The sequence below is a fragment of the Haliotis rufescens genome, unplaced genomic scaffold (assembly GCF_023055435.1).
Source record: "Haliotis rufescens isolate VD_foot unplaced genomic scaffold, xgHalRufe1.0.p SCAF_4, whole genome shotgun sequence".
Classification (NCBI taxonomy): domain Eukaryota; kingdom Metazoa; phylum Mollusca; class Gastropoda; order Lepetellida; family Haliotidae; genus Haliotis; species Haliotis rufescens.
Genome location: NW_025964112.1, coordinates 26,806,547 through 26,827,285, shown reverse-complemented (window position 1 = coordinate 26,827,285; position 20,739 = coordinate 26,806,547). Strand labels below are relative to the sequence as shown.

Below are 20,739 nucleotides of genomic sequence, written 5' to 3'. Positions count from 1 at the left end.
TGCGAACAACGGACAATGACCAATTACACGGCAGTGGGAGGAGAATAGAAAATGCTAGCGAGGGTGTCACTATACAGATAAGGAAGCTCCAGGAATCAGCTGGTAAATTAAACATATATTTGTACGTGATTATGGATGCGCAACTTAATATACAGAATGAGAGATTTGTGCAAGCAATCTATTAATAATCTTTTACCTAAAGATCCGCACTGCGCTATCATATGTGGGCAAAGGGGCTGTGGAAAAACAGCTTTTATTCTAGATATTTTACAAAGTCATTATAGGGACGTTTTCGATCATATTATTATTCTGTGCCCGACTATAAGCGTTAATAAAACTTACCTATCGAGAGATTGGGTAATGAATGACGACGGGGTACACAGAGTCGATCGTTTACAAGACTGTTTACGAGTATGTCACGAAAAATACAAAGGAGAATCAACCCTTTTCGTAATAGACGACTGCAGCGCGAGTAAAGAACTCACAAAAAGAAAGATATGCTTTCGTATTTAGCATTCTCCGGACGGCATACTCAGCATAGCGTTTGGGTACTTACTTAAAAATACAACTCTGTCCTGAAAGATCTGAGAGAGCAGACCAAATGGGTAGCACTCTTTCATTGCTAAGATCGAGATTCATTCGAGGAATGTGTACGCGAAAATGATGTTATTTATACCAAGCTCGAACGAGATAAAGTCAGAAAACTGTTAGCGGCCAGGAAGCACTGTAAACTCGTATTAAAAACCAATCAACCAGCTGCTTATGCAATTGCTTAGCAAAATGTAGCAAAATTATAGCAAATCAAGCAAAAATGTAGCAAAATGTGGCAAAATGTAGCAAATTGAACATTAGCAGTTAATATGACATAAAATGTGGTTCGAAATCCTCATTCTTTCGCAACAGTTCATTATTACGGGATGTATTGGATATGCCATATTAGATTATGTTAGACTTAAATATCTCCTTAGGTATTACATTATGGAATGCGACGAACTTATCGAACAAATGCTCAAAGAATCTGATGCTGAAGTAGTTATAGATAAATCTTTAGATAAACATAGAGAAAGACTCGCGGCTTTGGTAGCCGGTGGAAAATGTTCTCAATATTTGGGGGAAAATTATACCATCGAAAAAATTGATAACATGACCGACGAAGAAATTAAAAAACTGTACTCGCGTTACGAGTCTAGACTGGGAGCTACCATGACTACCATAACTAAAACGATAGGGTCGGCTATATTACAACTATACGCAGTCATAGCTAGTACGTTTCTACCTATCCCGGCAGAACATCGCATAAGTGAGCTGTGAGTTTTATCATAGATACGGAATGTTCTTAGCTCCACTCACCACAGCTTTAATAACGGCTAGGTATTGTCAATTTAAACATACATGCCCACTTAATAATATAAATGGAGACTCAACAGATTGCGGAAACACAATCACAACAGACACCACAGATTGTGAACGAGGATGCACAACAGACTGCGAAACAACGAGTGAATGAGGATGTGAATGCACCACAAACACAGATTGCACCACATGTGAATGAGAAAATACTAAAAGTCAGAGTGAAACGTTTAAGGTTGTTGAATCTGCCATGCACGAATACTTCCTCGTTTATGGGAAAAAACTTGACCCAATACCAAGACCAACAATGAGTCAGTTTTATACACCGTCAGAGGAACAAAAGAACTGCGAGGTAAAATTTATCATGTTGGGATTGACTGCTGTATTGATTTTCAGCTATACAATTACGCATAAGTCAGAGTGACAGCTGTGGCTACACATAAACCCATGACCTAGTTAGCTAATCTATAAATAGCGTTGGCTGACTGCCTAATCAATATCTCAATAGTGTAGATGTGATTTGCATTTAGACAAATGATATGATAGATGTATAAACCATGAATAATTGCAGATTTACACTCATGGGTAAGAAGACTCTATGTAACCGACGCTGTGTTGATATTTACTGCGGCATACACAATTATTACATCAGGCGCGGAAACATAACTATAAGTGTTCTGTATGCGGGATAGGGGTCAAAGGTCGTTATTGTTTATGTAAGGAACACGGTGCTGATAGGGTCAGGAACCAGATTATTTATGCTAGGAAGAGAGATTACATCAATGAGAGGAATAGGTTGGGGAGAATACGTATTTAGATATATGAAAACAACCAATTAGACATATGAACCATTTTGCATATACCATTCAACCACAATGGTTTTTGTCAGAGAGTTTAAGGCTATGGCAAAGCAAAGTGGTCTACGTGGATATTCTCGAATGAGAAAAGCTGAATTGATTACCTTACTCGGTTTGGAATACAACAGACCCCAGACTGTTAGAGAACTCAAAGCTCGAGCGAGAAACAGTGGGCTGAGAGGTTATTCTCGAATGAGAAGAGCTGAATTGATCGTTTTACTAGATAATAATGATGTTGAACATAATAATAATAATGTTGAGAATAAACAACAAGAATTAATATTTGTACCCATATCCGCCGGCGTTGGTAAATATCTAAGAGGTTGGAAGATGGATATTAATTCCAACATGGATGTTAACGATATTAAGCCCATCATATGGAGTAAAATTAACGAGGAGTTAGATGATTTATAGTATAGTATAAAATACCAGCTGACGATTAAAATGTTATTGAGTAAAAGTAACACAGACGATAGCACCGAATATACCGAACCATATTTCTGAAGCAATCAAGAAGTTATAACCAAATCCGATACTATAAACGCATCATTAGATACATCAATTCAGAGGATACAGGAAACTTTAGAAAGTTGGACTTATAGAGGTTCGCGTTGGGGTGTGGATAAAATCGATAGTTTATATTTAGATATAGCAAATTATATGCCCTTCAAAGGTGGTTCTTATATAGATTTACCCCCGTATTATAAGAAGAAAAAAGCCACAATTAACGTAAAAAATAAATCCGATGACTGTTTAAGAATGATGATAAGATCTGCATTGTTCCCCGTAGACAAGCATCCGGATAGACCTTCTAGCTATCCCCAAAACGATGGACTCAACTTCGATGGTATAGACGAACCTACACCAATATCAAAAATTGATAAGGTGGAAAAGCAAAATAATTTAGCTATAAATGTTTTCGGACATTTTAAAGGAATTGTTGTACACAGGATAAGCTCCGCTCCGGAACATATCCCTAGAATCAATTCATTTTGATAGAAAAAGATGGAAAATATCATTATACATGGATAAAGAGTTTAAACAGGCTATTATACGATCAAACAAAACATGCTAGAAAGAAATATTTCTGCTAAAGATGCCTACATGGGTACAGCAGACAAGATCTATTAGAAGCGCATAAAGAAGACTGTAGAGGTGTTGGACAGACCGCTATCAGGATCGATATGCCTAAAGAGGGAAAAAATATATTAAAATTTGAACATTATTGTAATCAAATGCCAGTACCGTACGTAATTTATGCCGACTTCGAAGCACTTATCAAACCCATAGAAAATACCAACCTAAGCAATCAAGATAGTTTTACGTACAAAACTCAAGAACATATTCCTTGTGGGTTTGGATATATAGTTGTAAGGTATGATGGGAAAACAAACCAGCCCGTTATTTACAGAGGTCCCGATGCAGCGGGGAAGTTCCTAGAATATCTACAAAATGAAGAGAGAATAATCAGGGAAAAATTATCGTGTAAGAAACCCATGTGTATGACGAGGGATGATTGGAGGGCCCAAAAGAAGTCAACGAGTTGTCACGTTTGTAATAAACCCCTGGATGGGGATTCCGTAAGAGATCATTGCCACGTCACGGGTAATTATCGGGGAGCCGCGCATAATGAGTGTAACTTGAAACTAAAAATGAACTCTCAAACAATACCCATCCCCGTTGTGTTTCATAACCTTAGAGGATACGATTCACATCTCAATATGCAAGCTATCTCAAAGACCGACGGCGGTTTAACGTGCATTCGTAATAATATGGAAAAATACATATCGTTCTCGTTGACTAAACCTATACATTATACGGACAAGGATGGGAAATTCAGAATAAAGCAAAGTAATGGGCTTAGATTCATAGACTCCGTACAGTTTCTGTTATCTTCCTTGGACAATTTAGCTAATGCGAACAATCCCGATGACTTTGCGATAACAAATCAATATACCGATAAGATAACTCGTCATTTGTTGTTGAGAAAAGGTGTATATCCTTACGAATATATGGATGATTGGTCTAGATTCGAAGAAACTGAATTACCACCCCTTGAATCATTCTATAGTAACTTAACAGAATCTAAAATAACCGATGGCGATTATGAACACGCTCTGACGGTCTGGGATAAATTAGGTTGTAAGAATTTAGGCGATTATCGCGATCTCTACTTAAAAACCGATGTACTGTTACTCGCCGATATATTCGAGATATTTAGAAAACATGTTTAAAACAATACGGCTTGGACCCGGCATGGTACTATTCCAGTCCCAGACTATCGTGGGATGCATTGTTGACGAAGACCGGTGTAGAACTAAAATTACTCACCAATTACGATATGCACTTGTTTATTGAGAAAGGATTAAGAGGTGGTATATCGATGGCAGCGAAAAGGTATTCTAAGGCTAATAATACATTAGTGAAAGGATACGATCCGAGTAAACCCGACACGCACATATTATATCTCGACGCTAACAATTTGTACGGATGGGCTATGAGTCAACCTTCACCCACGGGTGGTTTTGAGTAGGTCGATGATAATGATATCAATGTGAATGATGCGAATAAAGGGTACATACTAGAAGTTGACTTGGAATATCCAAGTTCGTTACATAAAGATCATAACAGTTATCCGCTAGCTCCCGAAAGATTAATGGTTAATAAAGATTGGATTTCGGAATATCAACGCTCCTTGATGGGTAATAGTAGGTTAGCTAACGTAGAAAAACTCGTACCAAATTTGATGGATAAAACAAAATATATAGTTCACCATAGAAATCTCCAGTTGTATCTATCGTTAGGTATGAAACTTAAGAAAATACACAGAGTTCTAAGTTTGATCAAAGCCCTTGGATGCATGGAGCCCTATATAAGGTTGAACACAGATTTAAGAAAGATAGCTACCAGCGATTTTGAAAAGAATCTGTATAAGCTCATGAATAACTCAGTATTTGGTAAAACTATGGAGAATCTAAGGAAGCGTGTTGATGTTAAATTAGTCAGATCTAATGAGGAAGAAAGACTCAGGAAACTTATAGCCAGTCCGGCTTTTAACAGAAGCAAGATATTCGATAACGACTTAGCCGCGTTGCACATGCAGAAGAGTAATATAAAATTCAACAGACCGGTGTACGTCGGTATGAGTATTCTCGACTTGTCAAAACACTTAATGTATGACTTTTATTACAACAAACTTAAGAAGCAATACGGCGATAGATGCGAGGTGTTATATACCGACACAGATTCTTTGTTGATGGAAATACAAACCGAGGATGTGTATAAAGATATGGCGGAAAAAATAGATATGTACGACACGAGCGATTACCCTAAAGATAATCCACTGCACAGCGTAGTAAATAAATAGGTGTTAGGTAAGATGAAGGATGAATGTGCTGGGACCCCTATAGCGGAGTATGTCGGATTAAGACCTAAGATGTATTCTATAAAGAAGTCCGATAATGGGGAGATAAGAAAAGCTAAGGGCGTTAAGAAGTATGTTGTAAAAAAGCATATCAAACACGAACAGTATAAAGAATCATTATTCAACGGTAGAACGTTCAAACACGAGATGAACTCTTTAAGAAGTTACAATCATAGGATATATGGATTAAGAATGAACAAGACATCATTATCCCCCTTAGATACAAAGAGATGGATTGATAAGGATGGTGTAACTACCTATGCTTATGGTTATGGTGGTAATACCGTACCGTCGGGAACTATGAACAACTCTTCTCGTACAAATGCCCTACCCGGTCCATCTTGAAGATAATAAAGAATAGGCTCTCTTTCTTTCATAACCAATCGACTTATGTTATATGTCTTAAGGGACCATATGGGATCGGTTGCGCGACGTAGGCCTCCTTCGAGTTCACCAGGCTGGTATAAATATCTTACCCTTACTCTATCCGGAAGTTTTCGTTCTTTGCCTCTCCTCGGTGCTGAAGATTCGGAAGTCACGGATTTCATTTTAATAGCATCGGATGGTTTCTTCCCTATTAATCTCGTAACTTCATCATTCAGCGCTGATACAACGGCTGATAAACGTGTCACCCATTCGGTTGATCTCAATCGCTCGGATTTCATTTAAATCCCATACTGATAGCCAAACAAACGTTCCGCTAATGTCCTGTTAAATCTTTCGACGATAGCTTGACTGCGGTGGGCATCTCTTTCACCACGCCTGATTTCGACATCGTGCTTTGTTAACAGTTTAGTTACCGATCCCATAAATTCACGACAGGGATCTACTTGAAAAAGCTTAGGCCATTTTAGTGGTCCGCGTTTATATATGCGGCTCAGTGCATTAGCTACTTCTGTTGAATCTTTCGAGGTTAATGGCTCAGCCTCTTTGTATCGACTAGCCACATCCCCTACTGTTAAAGCGTATTTATACGTTTTGCGTTTTACCTTATCGTGGGGAAGAAACAAGAGGTCAGCCTGAGGAACTTCATTCGTTGTAAAAATATCAAACTTTTTCCTCGGTATATAACGCGGTGCCGGTAAATATATCTGCCACATCGCTTGTTTCTTTAACCAATCCTTGGCCACATCTTTAGATACCTTAGCCGCGGTGGCTAATTTTTTTATAGCTCCTACACCTTTCCAATATCCTCGTGGGCTATAGTAAATTTTATTCATCATTAATTAATATTGATGTTTCTTTTAATACTACTTATGACTATCATTGAATCGCATAATCATTTTGGCATAAAAAATTCCATCTGTAGTAGCAGTATAGGTATATGAATCTTGCTCCAGTGGAAGTGGTCCAGAACCATCATTACCTATACTACTACTCGATCTATTTCCCGCAATGTTATTGAAAATATAATTCTCGGACACACACTTCGACAATGGGTCCACATCGAATATGTCAAAGAGCAAAATAAGAACTTGTCAATCCAATCTTTAAATATATTATACAAAATAATAAATAAAATCAACAAAAATATATGTAAACGTTGTCAAACTTACATCTAATTTATCATTTCCATCTTTTCATGCAATCTCATGTAATGTGAGTCAAATGACATCTCGGCTTTTGTCGCTTCGATTTCTCCGCACGGACACAATGTTTAATGCCAAAATATATGCATGAAAAATCTTTGTCACAGCTCGTAACCTTGCACAATACATCCACAAAGTTTCATATTTTTAATATAGATCTCGATTTCCTGCTTAAAATTTTCAGAATAACACGATTTAACAAAAAAAATTCATCGTACTCGAGGACGGTACCATTGCTGTAATATGATTGCCTGCCTTAGGTCTCGAGCTCAAATTTAACGAATCGTGTTGCAGATTTCGGCAAGAAAGCGTCATTAGAAACCAATAAAATCACAAGTTACCATAACATAAAGACTCAAGGCGAGATTACTATCATGCAGATGACAAAATAAGCTTTGTAGATAATCGTGTGTCACATGTCACATGGCACGTGTTATTCATACGAAGCTTCGAAAACCGAGATATTTCTTCATGCTACTGAGTGGACAGCCGCTGTTATCGGAAAATGATGATGACAGATATTATTTATAATTCTTTTAAAAAAAAAAAATTCTAATTACATAAAGAATAAAAATACAAAACCAAATAGGTACGTGGATTTTATGAAATCTTATATTTGCTGAAAATAGTCAAATTTTCGCTTCTTTGGTCCTCAATCTGGACGTTATGAATGTGTTAGCTTAGATTTTTTTATTTACAGCACACTTAATTTAGTTGTAAATGCATTAATCAAATAATGTAATAAACATAACTTTCATATGTATAAACAGTAGGATTAGACCTTTCAAATGATGTATAACATGTAGTAGCAAAGATGTTTTTACAAGCTGAAGTCCCAGACACTGTCGAGGTTGATGACTGTGGCTCAGTACAGTACATACAGGGGGGTTACCAGAAGAGGGACCACACCCCATGGACACAGAACAGCTACAACTGACTGTAACTGATCAACCATTTTTTCAAGTTTCCAAGGCAACGAGTAACCGGAAATGGGTAACTTGAGTGATGGGTGTTTGAATTTTCTGATTAATCATTCATTCTAAGTATAATTTGACTTAAATAAACACTATGACAGTCACTTGACGTGTATTTGAATTATGAGTAACCATTAAAACAGTTTAGAAGCCAATCATGTATTTCCTGGCACACCTAAAACTGTGATGGCACACCTAAAAATGTGATGGCACACTTAATTTGGCATAACTGTGCCAATTGGCACACTTGAAATAAATTTTAATTTCGATCCCTGCAGTGTTTAACATAATACAAATATATGTAACTCAGGAAGACACGAAAGATTATGCCATACATTATTTTTTGGCACTCTGCAACTCTATGAAAGTTCAGATTTGTCAGGTTTGTAACTTCAACTTTCATTAAATGATGACTACTTATTCTGATGGGTAGAAGACCACAGTACCACGGTACTGAGGCTCACCTTGATTCAGTGACATACCACTGAATGGGTGAGCATCTGCCAAACTAGTTATTTTGCATAAAAAACATAGTATCAAATGCATAGAATAGTTGGTGTTGTTTAATCATTTAAGTTCTCAAACAATTTGTGATTCCCTGTTTTGAATGACCTCATATCTTGCTGAAATTTGCTGACAGAGGAATAATGACTAGTCATATATCTCTGGTATCTATGATTCCAAACAAATTCATGTACAAACACCAAGAACTTGGAAATTGACGAATCGGGAAACGAAGATATTGCTTAACAGTTTAAGGACTTTGTGAACTAAACAACAGATGCATGACATTGCAGAGGGATAACACATGATATATCAGTGAAAACAAATAATCAAAGACCCGTTCTGGAGAGGAGCATTTGTCTTCAAGGTCATAATCAACATCTAACAACCTTGTTTAATCTGGATTAAAGTTACATGCTCCAGTCTCCAGTAACATGCTCAGCATCCCGTTTGTCATCCTGACCCTCTATTCCCTATGTGAGGAACAGCTTGGTGACTTTTGAGAATAGCTTTAATGGCGTAAAAGTCATGCATGTGAAAAAGTTCGAATCGCTGATGTATTTATAGTTCGGCCTCAAGTCATGATTTTTTTATGCAATTGCGCCAACTTTTTTCATGAGGGTCGACCATGTAAGAATGCATCCACACACCAAATATTTTTATTCTGAAACTAATACTTTTGAGAATAGCTCTCATGGCGTAAAAGTCATGCATGTGAAAAAGTTCGAATCGCTGATGTATTTATAGTGCGGCCTCAGGTCATGATTTTTTATGCAATTGAGCCAATTTTTTTCATGAGGGTTGACCATGTAAGAATGCATCCACACACTAAATATCCTTACCTGATGTGAGTGCAAGGCCTGACATGTGGGAGGAGATGTCCAGAAGACTTGAGGGCATGAACTCTGCTGGTGTCTTGGAGTGATCCGGCTCAGCTGGCACCATGGCTGGTGAGGCATGGAGTGGATTGGAACCAAATACTGCTTGCCACTCTTGGGCAAATTCATCTTCTCCTGTTGATGGAGCATTGAGGATTTCATTGAGGAGGGTCATGTCATCTTTCTCAACATCACTTTGCTCAAAATCTTCTGACAACAAGTCTTGGGGGCCTGCAATAACAAATAACTAATAAGGAGAAGATTTTGATGTTAAGGTGTGTCAATTGTGCTTGGCTAATCTCCACAGGATGAGGTGAGGTGAGACGAGGTGAGGTGAAATGGGGTTTACAACACATTTAAGATTATTGCACTTACATAGTGATGTGTATGAGTCTGAATGCTTGTACTAGCCTGGACTAGTGCCAATTATTCAACGCTAGGCATACCGCAGTTTACCATGGTACCCCACTCAGACACAGTACACTGACTCCGTGCCGACCAGTACTCTTTTTATTCTAATGCCGAATGCCAGGCAGCATAAAAAACAGCAAGTACCAGAAAGTACAAGTACCATATCTTGATTAAACACCCGACCTTCAACTCTCGGAGGTAGTAAGCTGAAAAGAGCACTATTGTAATCATTATTTTGAGGATTTTGAGCCAGTATCTCTGACAGCCCTTTTGTTTTTGGCAAGCCTGTTATAATTATCATGTTGTTGTTTTTGTTGTTTTTCAGCTCAAGGCCCTTGCCCCATCAACACACAGCCAAGACAGCAAAGGGGACTTGGAAGGGCTGTCTAGTCAAACTCACCCAGAACTTTTTCAGAGAATGTGAAGGCTCCCCAAAACTGTAGCCTTCTGCATTACACAGATTGTCAGAAGGGCTGTATTCCTGGCACCAAATGCTGGTACTCTCCCAATGTCAGTCAACAGATTGGGAGATACCAAACCTTAGGCACCGAGAACAATGGGGAGTTGGAAAACTTTGTACTTGGGATGCAAGCGAGACATTCCGAAAGTGAGGTCCGCATATTTGCCATGTTTTCCTGAATCTTGTCAATCACATTAGTGTCAAAAGGGACAGAAAATTCAATGATATAATGATTTTATTGGATTTATCAAAAAGGACAATATAAGGTTACAGTGATTCCTTCACATAATGCTCTTGATGTACCACTAGCCCGGATGCAGCGTGGGGTAAACCTTGGTTTACAAAAATTCATGAAGAATTTCCCTAAGAAGCCTGTTAATGCAAATAAAGTGACAAATAAACTGATGAGATTTAATTCCCAGTTGGATTCCTTCAGCGAATTCACGTAAATGAACAGGTGATAACAATTAAACTTGCTCTATACAAATTTGAAATTTGAGATACCGGTATATATATAGATTAAGACATGATGATTTACTGTTCAAATTGTATTTCCTCTTCTGCTAGGCATTGTTTCATATGCAGAGAGTAAGACTGCCGCGTGTATTGTCCTGTAAACTAAGCTGCAATCAGCTGTACACACATATCCTCGGAATCTACAGGTGATTAGGTTAAAAAATACCCAAAAATAAACTTGGGTAAAAAAGAATTTCGATACAATAATCAGAAGAATTGTATCTGAAACTATTATTTTATCAGGAATTTCATAATTCAATATCTTGTTATTTTAGTTGCCGTTTTACCACATATATTTGAAATAAAATAATGGCCATAAGCATTGCCCTTTGGGACTGCTGATTGCTATTTCCAGATATTTTTTTTACGTATGGAACAATTTGACCAATCACTGTTGTGCTCGCGAAAACTTTATGTTGACAAATAATAGTCAAACTACAACAAATTTGACTTTCAATGAGTCAAAGTTTGGCAGTTATAATAATAATTATAATAATAATTATATATATATATATATATATATATACAAAAATGAGGTAAATGTTCACTCGGTGTACATGTAATATATAATGAAATAATAAAGTCCACGTTAGTCCATCATCTTCTTTATATCAGTTTCAGACATAGTACTTTCGCTGTCTCATGACAGCTCTTCAGTGTAACTGACAATGACTTATAATATCATGTCATACTTATGATGACGTCATAAATTACAACTGTCACGTCATAATGTATTTACACACTCCAGCGACGACACCAAGTAATTTAACAATTGTAGAGAGACATTTGAATTAAAATATACAGTATTTGTAAAGTAACAGTGTAACATTTCCGATTGTTTCATCCAATCGATGATGTTACGATTCAGATTGTTTTTGTTTACAATTAGTTACACCGAAAGTTGCTAATTTTTAGAAATTAAGGAACATGAGTGTTTTCCTTTCGTCAGCAAACAAAAAATTATGATCGAATAGGAAAAATGATGAAATTATAAAGAAAATATCGGACTGCATGCCGCTCAACGTGAAGTGCCAAAAGTCAACAATGGCCGTTTCTGGTAGTTGTGTGCCGAGAAGTTTGGCCGAAACATTTTTAACTTGCGATATTTTCTTTTTGAAGTAAATAAATGACAGAACGTTTTGATATTGAGCAAGCTGAGGATTTATGCATGTCATACGTAATTTAAATGTTACGCAAAGCCTTCTTGGTAAATAGATATGGCGAGTTTTATTTTGGGGTGTTGTTATGCATTTCGCCTGTCGAATGGGTTCGACATCAGATGCACGGGGATGGACACCTCTGTCGAATGGGTTCGACGTTAGCGTGCAGAGCTTTAATACATTCTAGAGTTCAATTTCGGTTTCATCAATTGGATAAACATTTGTTCTTTTTCCAGTCTCAGCTGCTTGTTACTTGTAAACAATTTATAAAACGGAAAAATGGTAAATTTCCCGTTTCCGCAATCATCAATGTGTTTGCTGACACCTATGCATCTAACATCAGGGTCTCTAATCTGCTGTTTGTGTACAGGGTTCGAATCCCGACATGGGTACAATGTGTGAAGCCCATTTCTGGTGTCCCCCGCCGTGATATTGCTGGAATATTGCTAAAAGCGGTGTAAAACCATACTCACTCACTCACTCATGGAATAGACCAGGGCCCACTTGCACAAAGCGATCTTAGCGCTAAGATGATCGTAGCTCCCATACTTTAACATAGGCTTACAATAGTCTTAGGGCTAAGATCGCTTTGTGCAAGTGGGCCCTGGCGTCGCACAAGAGATTCCTGAACAAGTCGGGCAATATGTGGCCGGGTGTTGTCATGTTGAAAGGTAATGCCTGGGCCATGACGACGCAAAAACAGTAGAACAGGGCTGATGATCTCGTCGCGATAGCGCTGTCCATTGAGATTTCCCTCTACCACTATCAAACGGGTCCTCTGTCTTGCTGTAATCCCACCCCATACCATAACGCTGCCGCCCCCGAACACAATCCCTAAAATTTTCAGGTAATATACAGTCATATTCCCTGATTTAACATCAAATTTTTTAGATATATTCCTGAAATTACTTTTGAGACTCTTATATGGAGCCCTGATGTTAAAGGCTTGCCATGGACAATCACAAGATCAGGCCACAGCTGCCTCAATTCACTGATAACTTTGGCAGTAAACTCAGATCCATTGTAACTCAGCTGGGGCTAGGAGCCCCAAGTAATAGGACAATGTCCAGTAACTGATATGCGACTTCAGAAGCACGTTTGGGGGTAAGTGGTCTCAGCACACAGAACTTAGTAAGATGATCTTGGTACACCATAATCCACTTGAAATTCCCTTGTCTCATTGACTGCATATCTATTAGATCTACCTGGGCTCGGCAGCTGAAGTCTTTGGTAACAATAGGTTTAACTGCAGTCCCTTTTGTTGTTGACCTCTTACGCTTTCGCTGGCACTCAATACACATAGACTTGTAGAGAGTAGGGAATTTTGTGTGACGTTTGCATATTTTTTGTTGACTTCCTTGACCATCTTGTCTCTACCACCATGGCCAGTAGCAACATGTACCCTCTTGATGACATCAAAGGTGTCTTCAGTGGTCACAAAGTAAACTGGAGTTTCCTGTTCTTGTTGGCGTTTTCTAGGAAGTTTGTACATCACCACAATTTCAGCGGGACCGCGGTCGCATTCTTTTGGAGACGCATTAATTTCTCGATTTACAGTATTTAAATTTCCGTTTTATCCTATGTTTTTATTACAGTTAAGACTTATTGCTAAGTTAAGTGAAAGCTATTTGTTATCATGTCAAAATATTTGTCTTCTCGATTTTTTTGATCAAGTTCGACCATAAGAGAGAGCCTCAAAAGTAATTTCAGGGAATATGTCTAACAAACTTGATGTTAAATCAGGGAATATGTATAATACCTGAAAAAATTAGGGATTATGTATATTCCCTGAGTGAATCAGACATTAAATAGATTCCCTGAAAATTCCAGGGATTATACATATTCCTGGATTATACATATTTCCTGTAACATATATATATATATATATCCATTCTCTGTCAACTATAGTCCATTTCAAGGCATCCATAGCAGTAATCTGACCGTGGTTGCTGTAAATAATGTGAGTTGTGCGATCTACCGATCACTTCAAAACTGATTTTGCCGAAGTGAATAAAAACAATATTGAATGAAATTTTGAATAAAAATAACAAAATAGGATAGTCTAAATATACAAGGAACACTTTTTATAATCAGACAGCGTAAATACAAGATTAATTTGCGTACTTCATTAAGGAATATGTTGACAAAACTATTGTGATGAAATAATACACTTTCTTACACACCTGTGGGTGAGAAACCCATTTGAGATAACTGGTATCAAACATATGTGTGAGATCGAATTCCAGGCCTGTGATTGGCTACTCAATGGTGATGACCTGGTGTCAGATGATGACGGAATACTTTCCTGAGTGTAAGTCATTCATAAGTTGCTCGTGCTTCAGTCGAATGTTCACCTACGTCTGTTTACATTATCTGTTGTTATGTCAACATTATCATTTTTTTCAGAGTGTAAACCCCCTGGATGCCACAGCGACACATATGTCCCTCCTCTTCAACCCTCACTTATAAATCGAATAAAATTCAAAATACATCATGCAGACTAATGTACTTCACAGTTTTGAGCCCCCCCCCCCCCCTACTGTTTATCATTTACTGTCATTTTAGGCAATTTAAAATTATCACAATTCACGGCGTTATATAAATATTTATTGTGTTTAGAAATCTAAATATCGGATATTTACTCGAAGCATTAAAGTATTAAAATAGCGATCACGGTTATGATCAGACTAATGATAATTCTGAAACGTTTAGAATGTTTTGGAAAATACGCATACACGAACGCCGAAGTGTAGGTTCCGCCATATTGGATTGTGTTTACAAAATGCCGGTTATGAGACGCCTATTCCATCAGGTATATTTTAATAACTCAGCTGCTATACATGCACCCTGATTTCCTCATACATTTTCGAAACAATGGATAAATGGTCTTTGTCACCAATGCAAATTATCTAGCTGAAATCATGCGAAATAAATTAGGTATGGAAACAAAAACGGTGCTCGGAAAACTGTACTTGCTGAAATGTAAACAAAGCAAAATTCAGATTTTACACTGTGTATATCTAGCATTTTTAGAGGTACTTTCGTCTAATTGTTGCATACATTGGCTCGATCACGCATTTGAGAATATTCATGGGAAGAGTATCATTGCACTAATTATTGAAATACACATATATAAATTACAATGATGTGGTGAATTCAACAGAAGCCGTAAAAGCTTCTGTCCTGTGTGACGCCATGACTGACGCTAAATCACGCACAACGATGACAGTAGTTATCTGCATTTCTGACTTATTTTCTTTGTTACATTGGAAAACATAGTAAACAAATAACAGTACGCAGATTGTCAGAATGTTTCTGAATACTTACGTGACACAGTTATGTGTATACGATCCCTCAATCAACGAAAATCCTCCTCTGGAAATCCCACGTACTGTTGTCAGTGAACATGCCATTTTGTAAAAGTCTTCACCAGTAGTAATGTCATACGGAAGTAAACATTGTTGTACATATTTGGTAATTTCTTTGAGGTGTAAACTTTTAACTCAACATCCAGCGTGTTCTTTCTTTTTGTCTAGTTTGCATTATCATCATCGCCTTGATAATCCACAGATATGACAGAAACCTTTTTGTGTATGGTCACATTATTTATGAGTAGTAAGCAGCACATAGGATGACGTCACTTATGACAGTGGTGATATGTATTAATGCGCAAGTGCAATCATGAGAATAGACAAAATTCATCGGTTCGATGCTAAAAAGATACGATTTTTGGGTGTGTAAGAAACAGATTACTGCACTCGTGCCTGTCAGATACCATTGATCTTACATCTCGTTGTTACAAAGCGTATCTAACTCGCTTTCGCTCGTTAGATACGTTTTGAAACAACTCGTAAGATCAATGGTATCTGACAGACACTCGTGTAGTCATCTCTATGTATACTTTGATTGCATTTTGAATCGTCTACGATCAAGGTTACATAGAACCACATTTGTATCACATGCCACTGTGAAATAAATATGTACCATTCACTACCATCATTACGTAATGTATTGATCATCAGCAAGGAATATCTGTATAAGGCTCTTCCGGGATCTTGGATGCCGACGGCAGCGGTATATCGAGGAATCACTGTATTTTCCCTCTTGATTGTGATTCCAGATACTGTATTTCAATGTGTATAAGGCACACTAATTTTCCGAAAATTGTGCCACAGCGCTATAGTTCACATAGATATGTAAACACTTTAAATTGTCAAAAAAGATAGACAACTAAAAAACTGCTCTAGGATTAAAATATTTTCTGCTTAAATGTTGAGGACTACATTAGGTAACTTGTTTTGCATTCTGTACTTATGGATATGAAACTTTGCCATGAAGAGCATAAAGTAAGTAAAGTAATTTCCTAAGCCTGAAAAGTAGAACAACCCCCAAACAAGATAGGTTGCAAATCCATTTTTAATTACCAAATGTGAGCAACCTGATTTAATCCTCATTGACATTTTACGCCAAAATGATTCACTTTCTCTACATTCCCAGAAACGACAGACTATAGATGTAGGTTCTGCCTTGCAGAATGTACAAAGATTGCTTTCAACATGTTTCATTCTTATCCAATAAGTGTTCACCTGTAAACTTCTTTGAAGCAGCTAGAACTGTAGTCATCTGAATTTAGGCTCAGTGGTTGTTTTAAAAGATTATACAAAAATATTTGGCGATTGTTATATTAGATGTAGTCACTAATGTTTCTTCTTTACAATTTTCAACAACCTTTATATAATCTTCATTTTGTGTCATGATAACATTTCTTTAAGCCTTTCTGAACATTCTTAGATGAAAAAAGGAGTGTCAATACACATATTTGCATGCCTATCTACTAGTGCACCAAACGCTAATTAGTAGTGAAAATAAGTAGTGAGAAGGTAATTATTTTGATCCATTGCGCCATACTTGACACTGCCAACTGTAAATCGTCAGTGTGCCATGTATTTGACTATCCTGTATATGAAAAACATGGCTTAAGCACCACAGATAAGAGCACATACAAGTATCGTGATACATATTGGATCGTGAACAAGGTATTGTGGTACAATCGGATCGCACAGTTGATGTATTGTCCCAGTCCTACTATCTGCTATGCTATGTGAAGGTTTCTCCATGTTAAAATTTAAAAAATATTTTCTCTGCGATTGTAAGATTCAATGGAATTTCAAAAAATTGATTCTAGAGTATGTATCTGTAACAAAATGAATGCTAACTGTCCCTGAAACCTAAGATTTGCAAATGACTTAAAGAAATCGGAGGTCTGTCATTCACACAGATGGAACCCTCTGATAATTTGATTTCACTTCTCAACCAAAACAATTCTGTTTAACATTTTGTCATGATTCACTATGATATTCAGAATTCAAAAAAAGAGACACCATTCAATCTTCTAACATATGTGTATAATATTTATATTATGGAGTGATTTCTAGGTAGTCAAAATGACCAAGGTTGTCAACAACTGCCTGCCTGCCTGCCTGCCTGCCTGCCTACCTACCTACCTACCTACTTGCCCAACTGTCTGGGTCACAGCTTATCTTGACCTCAACTTATACTATCACTGAGATCAAGTCACTAGCCTTGGCACAGCCTATTTCACAATAGTTCCCAGCACCCTAATCGCAAACACTATAACAACCAAACATGATATCATGGGCACTGTAAATTACAAAACAAATTGTAGCAAGAACCAGCCTGTGTAAATGGGCTAGTAGTACAGGTAATGGTGGTTCTGCCGCAACCCCACTGGAGTCAGATTTATATACCTATACTGCTACTACAGAGGGAAATTTTTATGCAAAAATGATGATACTATTCTTCAACAATCGTCATGAGATTAAACTAAATTGTAATGAAAATATTCTCTATTTTTTTTTTTTCATACGCATACCATTATTTTGAACAAAGTGATATTCAACATTTTTACTAAGTTCTTCGTTCATTTTACTAGGAGACCAGACTACATACTATTTTTCGAAATTGGAAAGAAACAATTGATGACCGTATTTGGTTGGTTTGACATCACCGATATAATATATACCTCGCCATTTGATTGGCTCCATTATTATATACTTATGTAAGCATTCGTCTAAATTATTGTAGCGTGATCCAACGTGATCAAGCAATCTATTTTTAATCTCCAACCAGTTCTTTGGTTTTGGCACGGAATAATTGACGCGCTTGTTGTCTCCCCTGTTCTATGAACCTTTTTTTCTCGTCTTCTCTAATACCACTTGTCTTACTAAAATAGCCAAGTACGATAGGCGTGGCGATTATAGTTGATAATAAACCAACACTGGCTACATCGAGTCCCATGCCAGCTGTTACAAGCGCAGTGTCAACTCCGTCGAGAGCATTCACAGCTCTGCGATACTTTTTATACAATCCAAGTCTCAACTCCCTCTCCTTCTCTATTCGATGTTTTATGCGTATTTGATGTAATCGAAATCCATCAGCAGTATCCAGCTTTTCAGATGCATCATCGATCGCCGGATATAAACCCATAGTGTATATTATTATATCATATAAGTGTCTTTAATTGGTCGTGCTTCAATGTTTTGAGAGTATACATCAAGTATACAATGTATATTATACGACATAAATATCTCAGTAAGAGAAATGCTATCACCTTTAATAATTTGGACCCCTCAAGGGTTGCAACGGGTGATACTCCCATATGAATAATACTGCAACAATGACGCTCGTGTTTCTTGAGCCATTTCATTGATAGATCTGGTAATATTTCGAAGGCATCTACCGGTACATCTCCAAACAAGACTTCAATAATAATTATAGAAAGAGCAGGTATAGCATTCAAGTTATCTTTAATATCACTGAATTCAGTAACCAAATTTAAACTAAATTTTTTTACTGCCGGACGACTATATAACATATGACCTGGGTTTCCTGTCTGGGGAGAGACTAACACACTTTTTCGTTTTGATGGGATATAAGCCCCGAGTACGATCCCAATATTTATTATCTTAGTTAAATTATGTGCCTTACCCATCATCACATACGGTGGGGTAATGACGATATTCAGTAGCCACTCGATTTTTGCTTCGACCATAGTCCATTTATTATCATCGTTGCGAGTAAGATTGTATGAAGTGTTTTTATTGAGTCTACTATTGTCTACATCATTTAAGTCTCCTAGATTAACTGTGATTGCAACTTCTTTCTGCTTGTATACATTATCTTGTAGTGTAAAGCGTATAACTTGCCATCGGTACCGGGTTTACCGAATCCTTCTGTGTCTCCAAGATCGGAAAGCGCAATTGTATTACATTGTCTAAGGTTATGCGATCCAGGGCCTAATGAATCAACCATTATTTATAATATGGAGTGTTACACTCAAGTATCCTATATGTACAGGTTGGTGTTTTACATCTAATACAGAAATTTTGAGGACTAAGGTGAGGTGAAATTGGGTTTAACGTCGCGTCCAAGATTATTGCACTTATATAGTGACGTGCATGTATGTGTGTGTGTTTGTGTGGCTGCTTGTACTAGTCCCGACTGATGCTGATTTATAGCGCTAGCTCACTGAGATACCATGCCGCAGTTTAACATGAATACCCTACTCAGACACAGTATACTGACTCCGAGCCGACCAGTCCTTGTTTTAGCCCCTTAATGCCGAGCGCCAGACAGGGTAACAACAAGTACCATCTTTAATGTCTTTTGGTATGACGCGGCCGGGGATCGAACCCTGGACCTTCCGCTCTCCGGGCGGACGCTCTACCACTAGACCACGGAGGCGGTCTGAGGTCTGACTTATTCCCCGCTTTAATTTTTTATATTGTTATGATGAGAAAGATTCCGTTCTACCGCTATTGTATTTTCTTCTTTGACTGGAATAGCTCTTAGCAGAGTAGAAGGACTTTCGAGTTGAATATTATCTGTTGTGCTGATCTGATCAAGATGGATGCACAACTCTTTATAGGGAACTAAATCGGGTAATTTAACTCCATGCACTGTTTTGTTGGGTGGTATATTTACAGCTCCTTTTCTACTAAATCCAAGTGTTTCTGCTAAGTACTTGTAAAAAACCATACCCTCTTCTCCAGTGCTTTCAGCATCCCATTCGACTCATTTAGTGTGAGACTAAATCCAAAAGGCTTAAAAATTTCATCATTGAGTGAGCAAACGCTGTAATATCCATTTGTTATAAAGTTAAAAAAAAACCATTAATATCTCTTGCAGTACTTATATTGGTCCACCGTGGGTAATATGTTACGTCGCAGATAGCGACTTCAAGTTGACCAGCCGAGTTATCGATAGTATGAAGCAGTGGAATAGACTGACCATTTGTTATTCCCGGGAGTGTGACATACATATTAAATATACAAAGATACTATATCATAACTTAATTATGAAATCAACTTACATTACTAATCAGTCGATTTTAGTAAGTGCCTCTGGTGCTCATTTTTTTGGTTAAATTCCCTGATATCTTTGAAAAATACAGGGTCACGGCAACTAGCAATAAAATGGTGCATGATTGGTTCCACAATCCAATGCAATTTTGGCAGAACCAGTTAAACTTTGCCATATGGTGTGCCACAACAGGATGTGGTGTATCTCTTTATGCCCCAGGATTTGAACTAAATA

General features: G+C 37.5%; 1 protein-coding gene across 2 annotated transcripts in view; it reads right to left on the bottom strand.

The window, feature by feature from the left end:
- The window catches only part of LOC124115107 (islet cell autoantigen 1-like), a 353,911-nt gene that overhangs the window by 20,666 nt on the left and 312,506 nt on the right, over window positions 1-20,739 (bottom strand). For both annotated transcript variants that reach the window (XM_046475926.2, XM_046475927.2), the window contains one exon: window positions 9,541-9,807. In XM_046475926.2, the coding sequence (XP_046331882.1) occupies window positions 9,541-9,807 (267 nt within the window). The remainder of the gene's footprint in view (window positions 1-9,540; window positions 9,808-20,739) is intronic.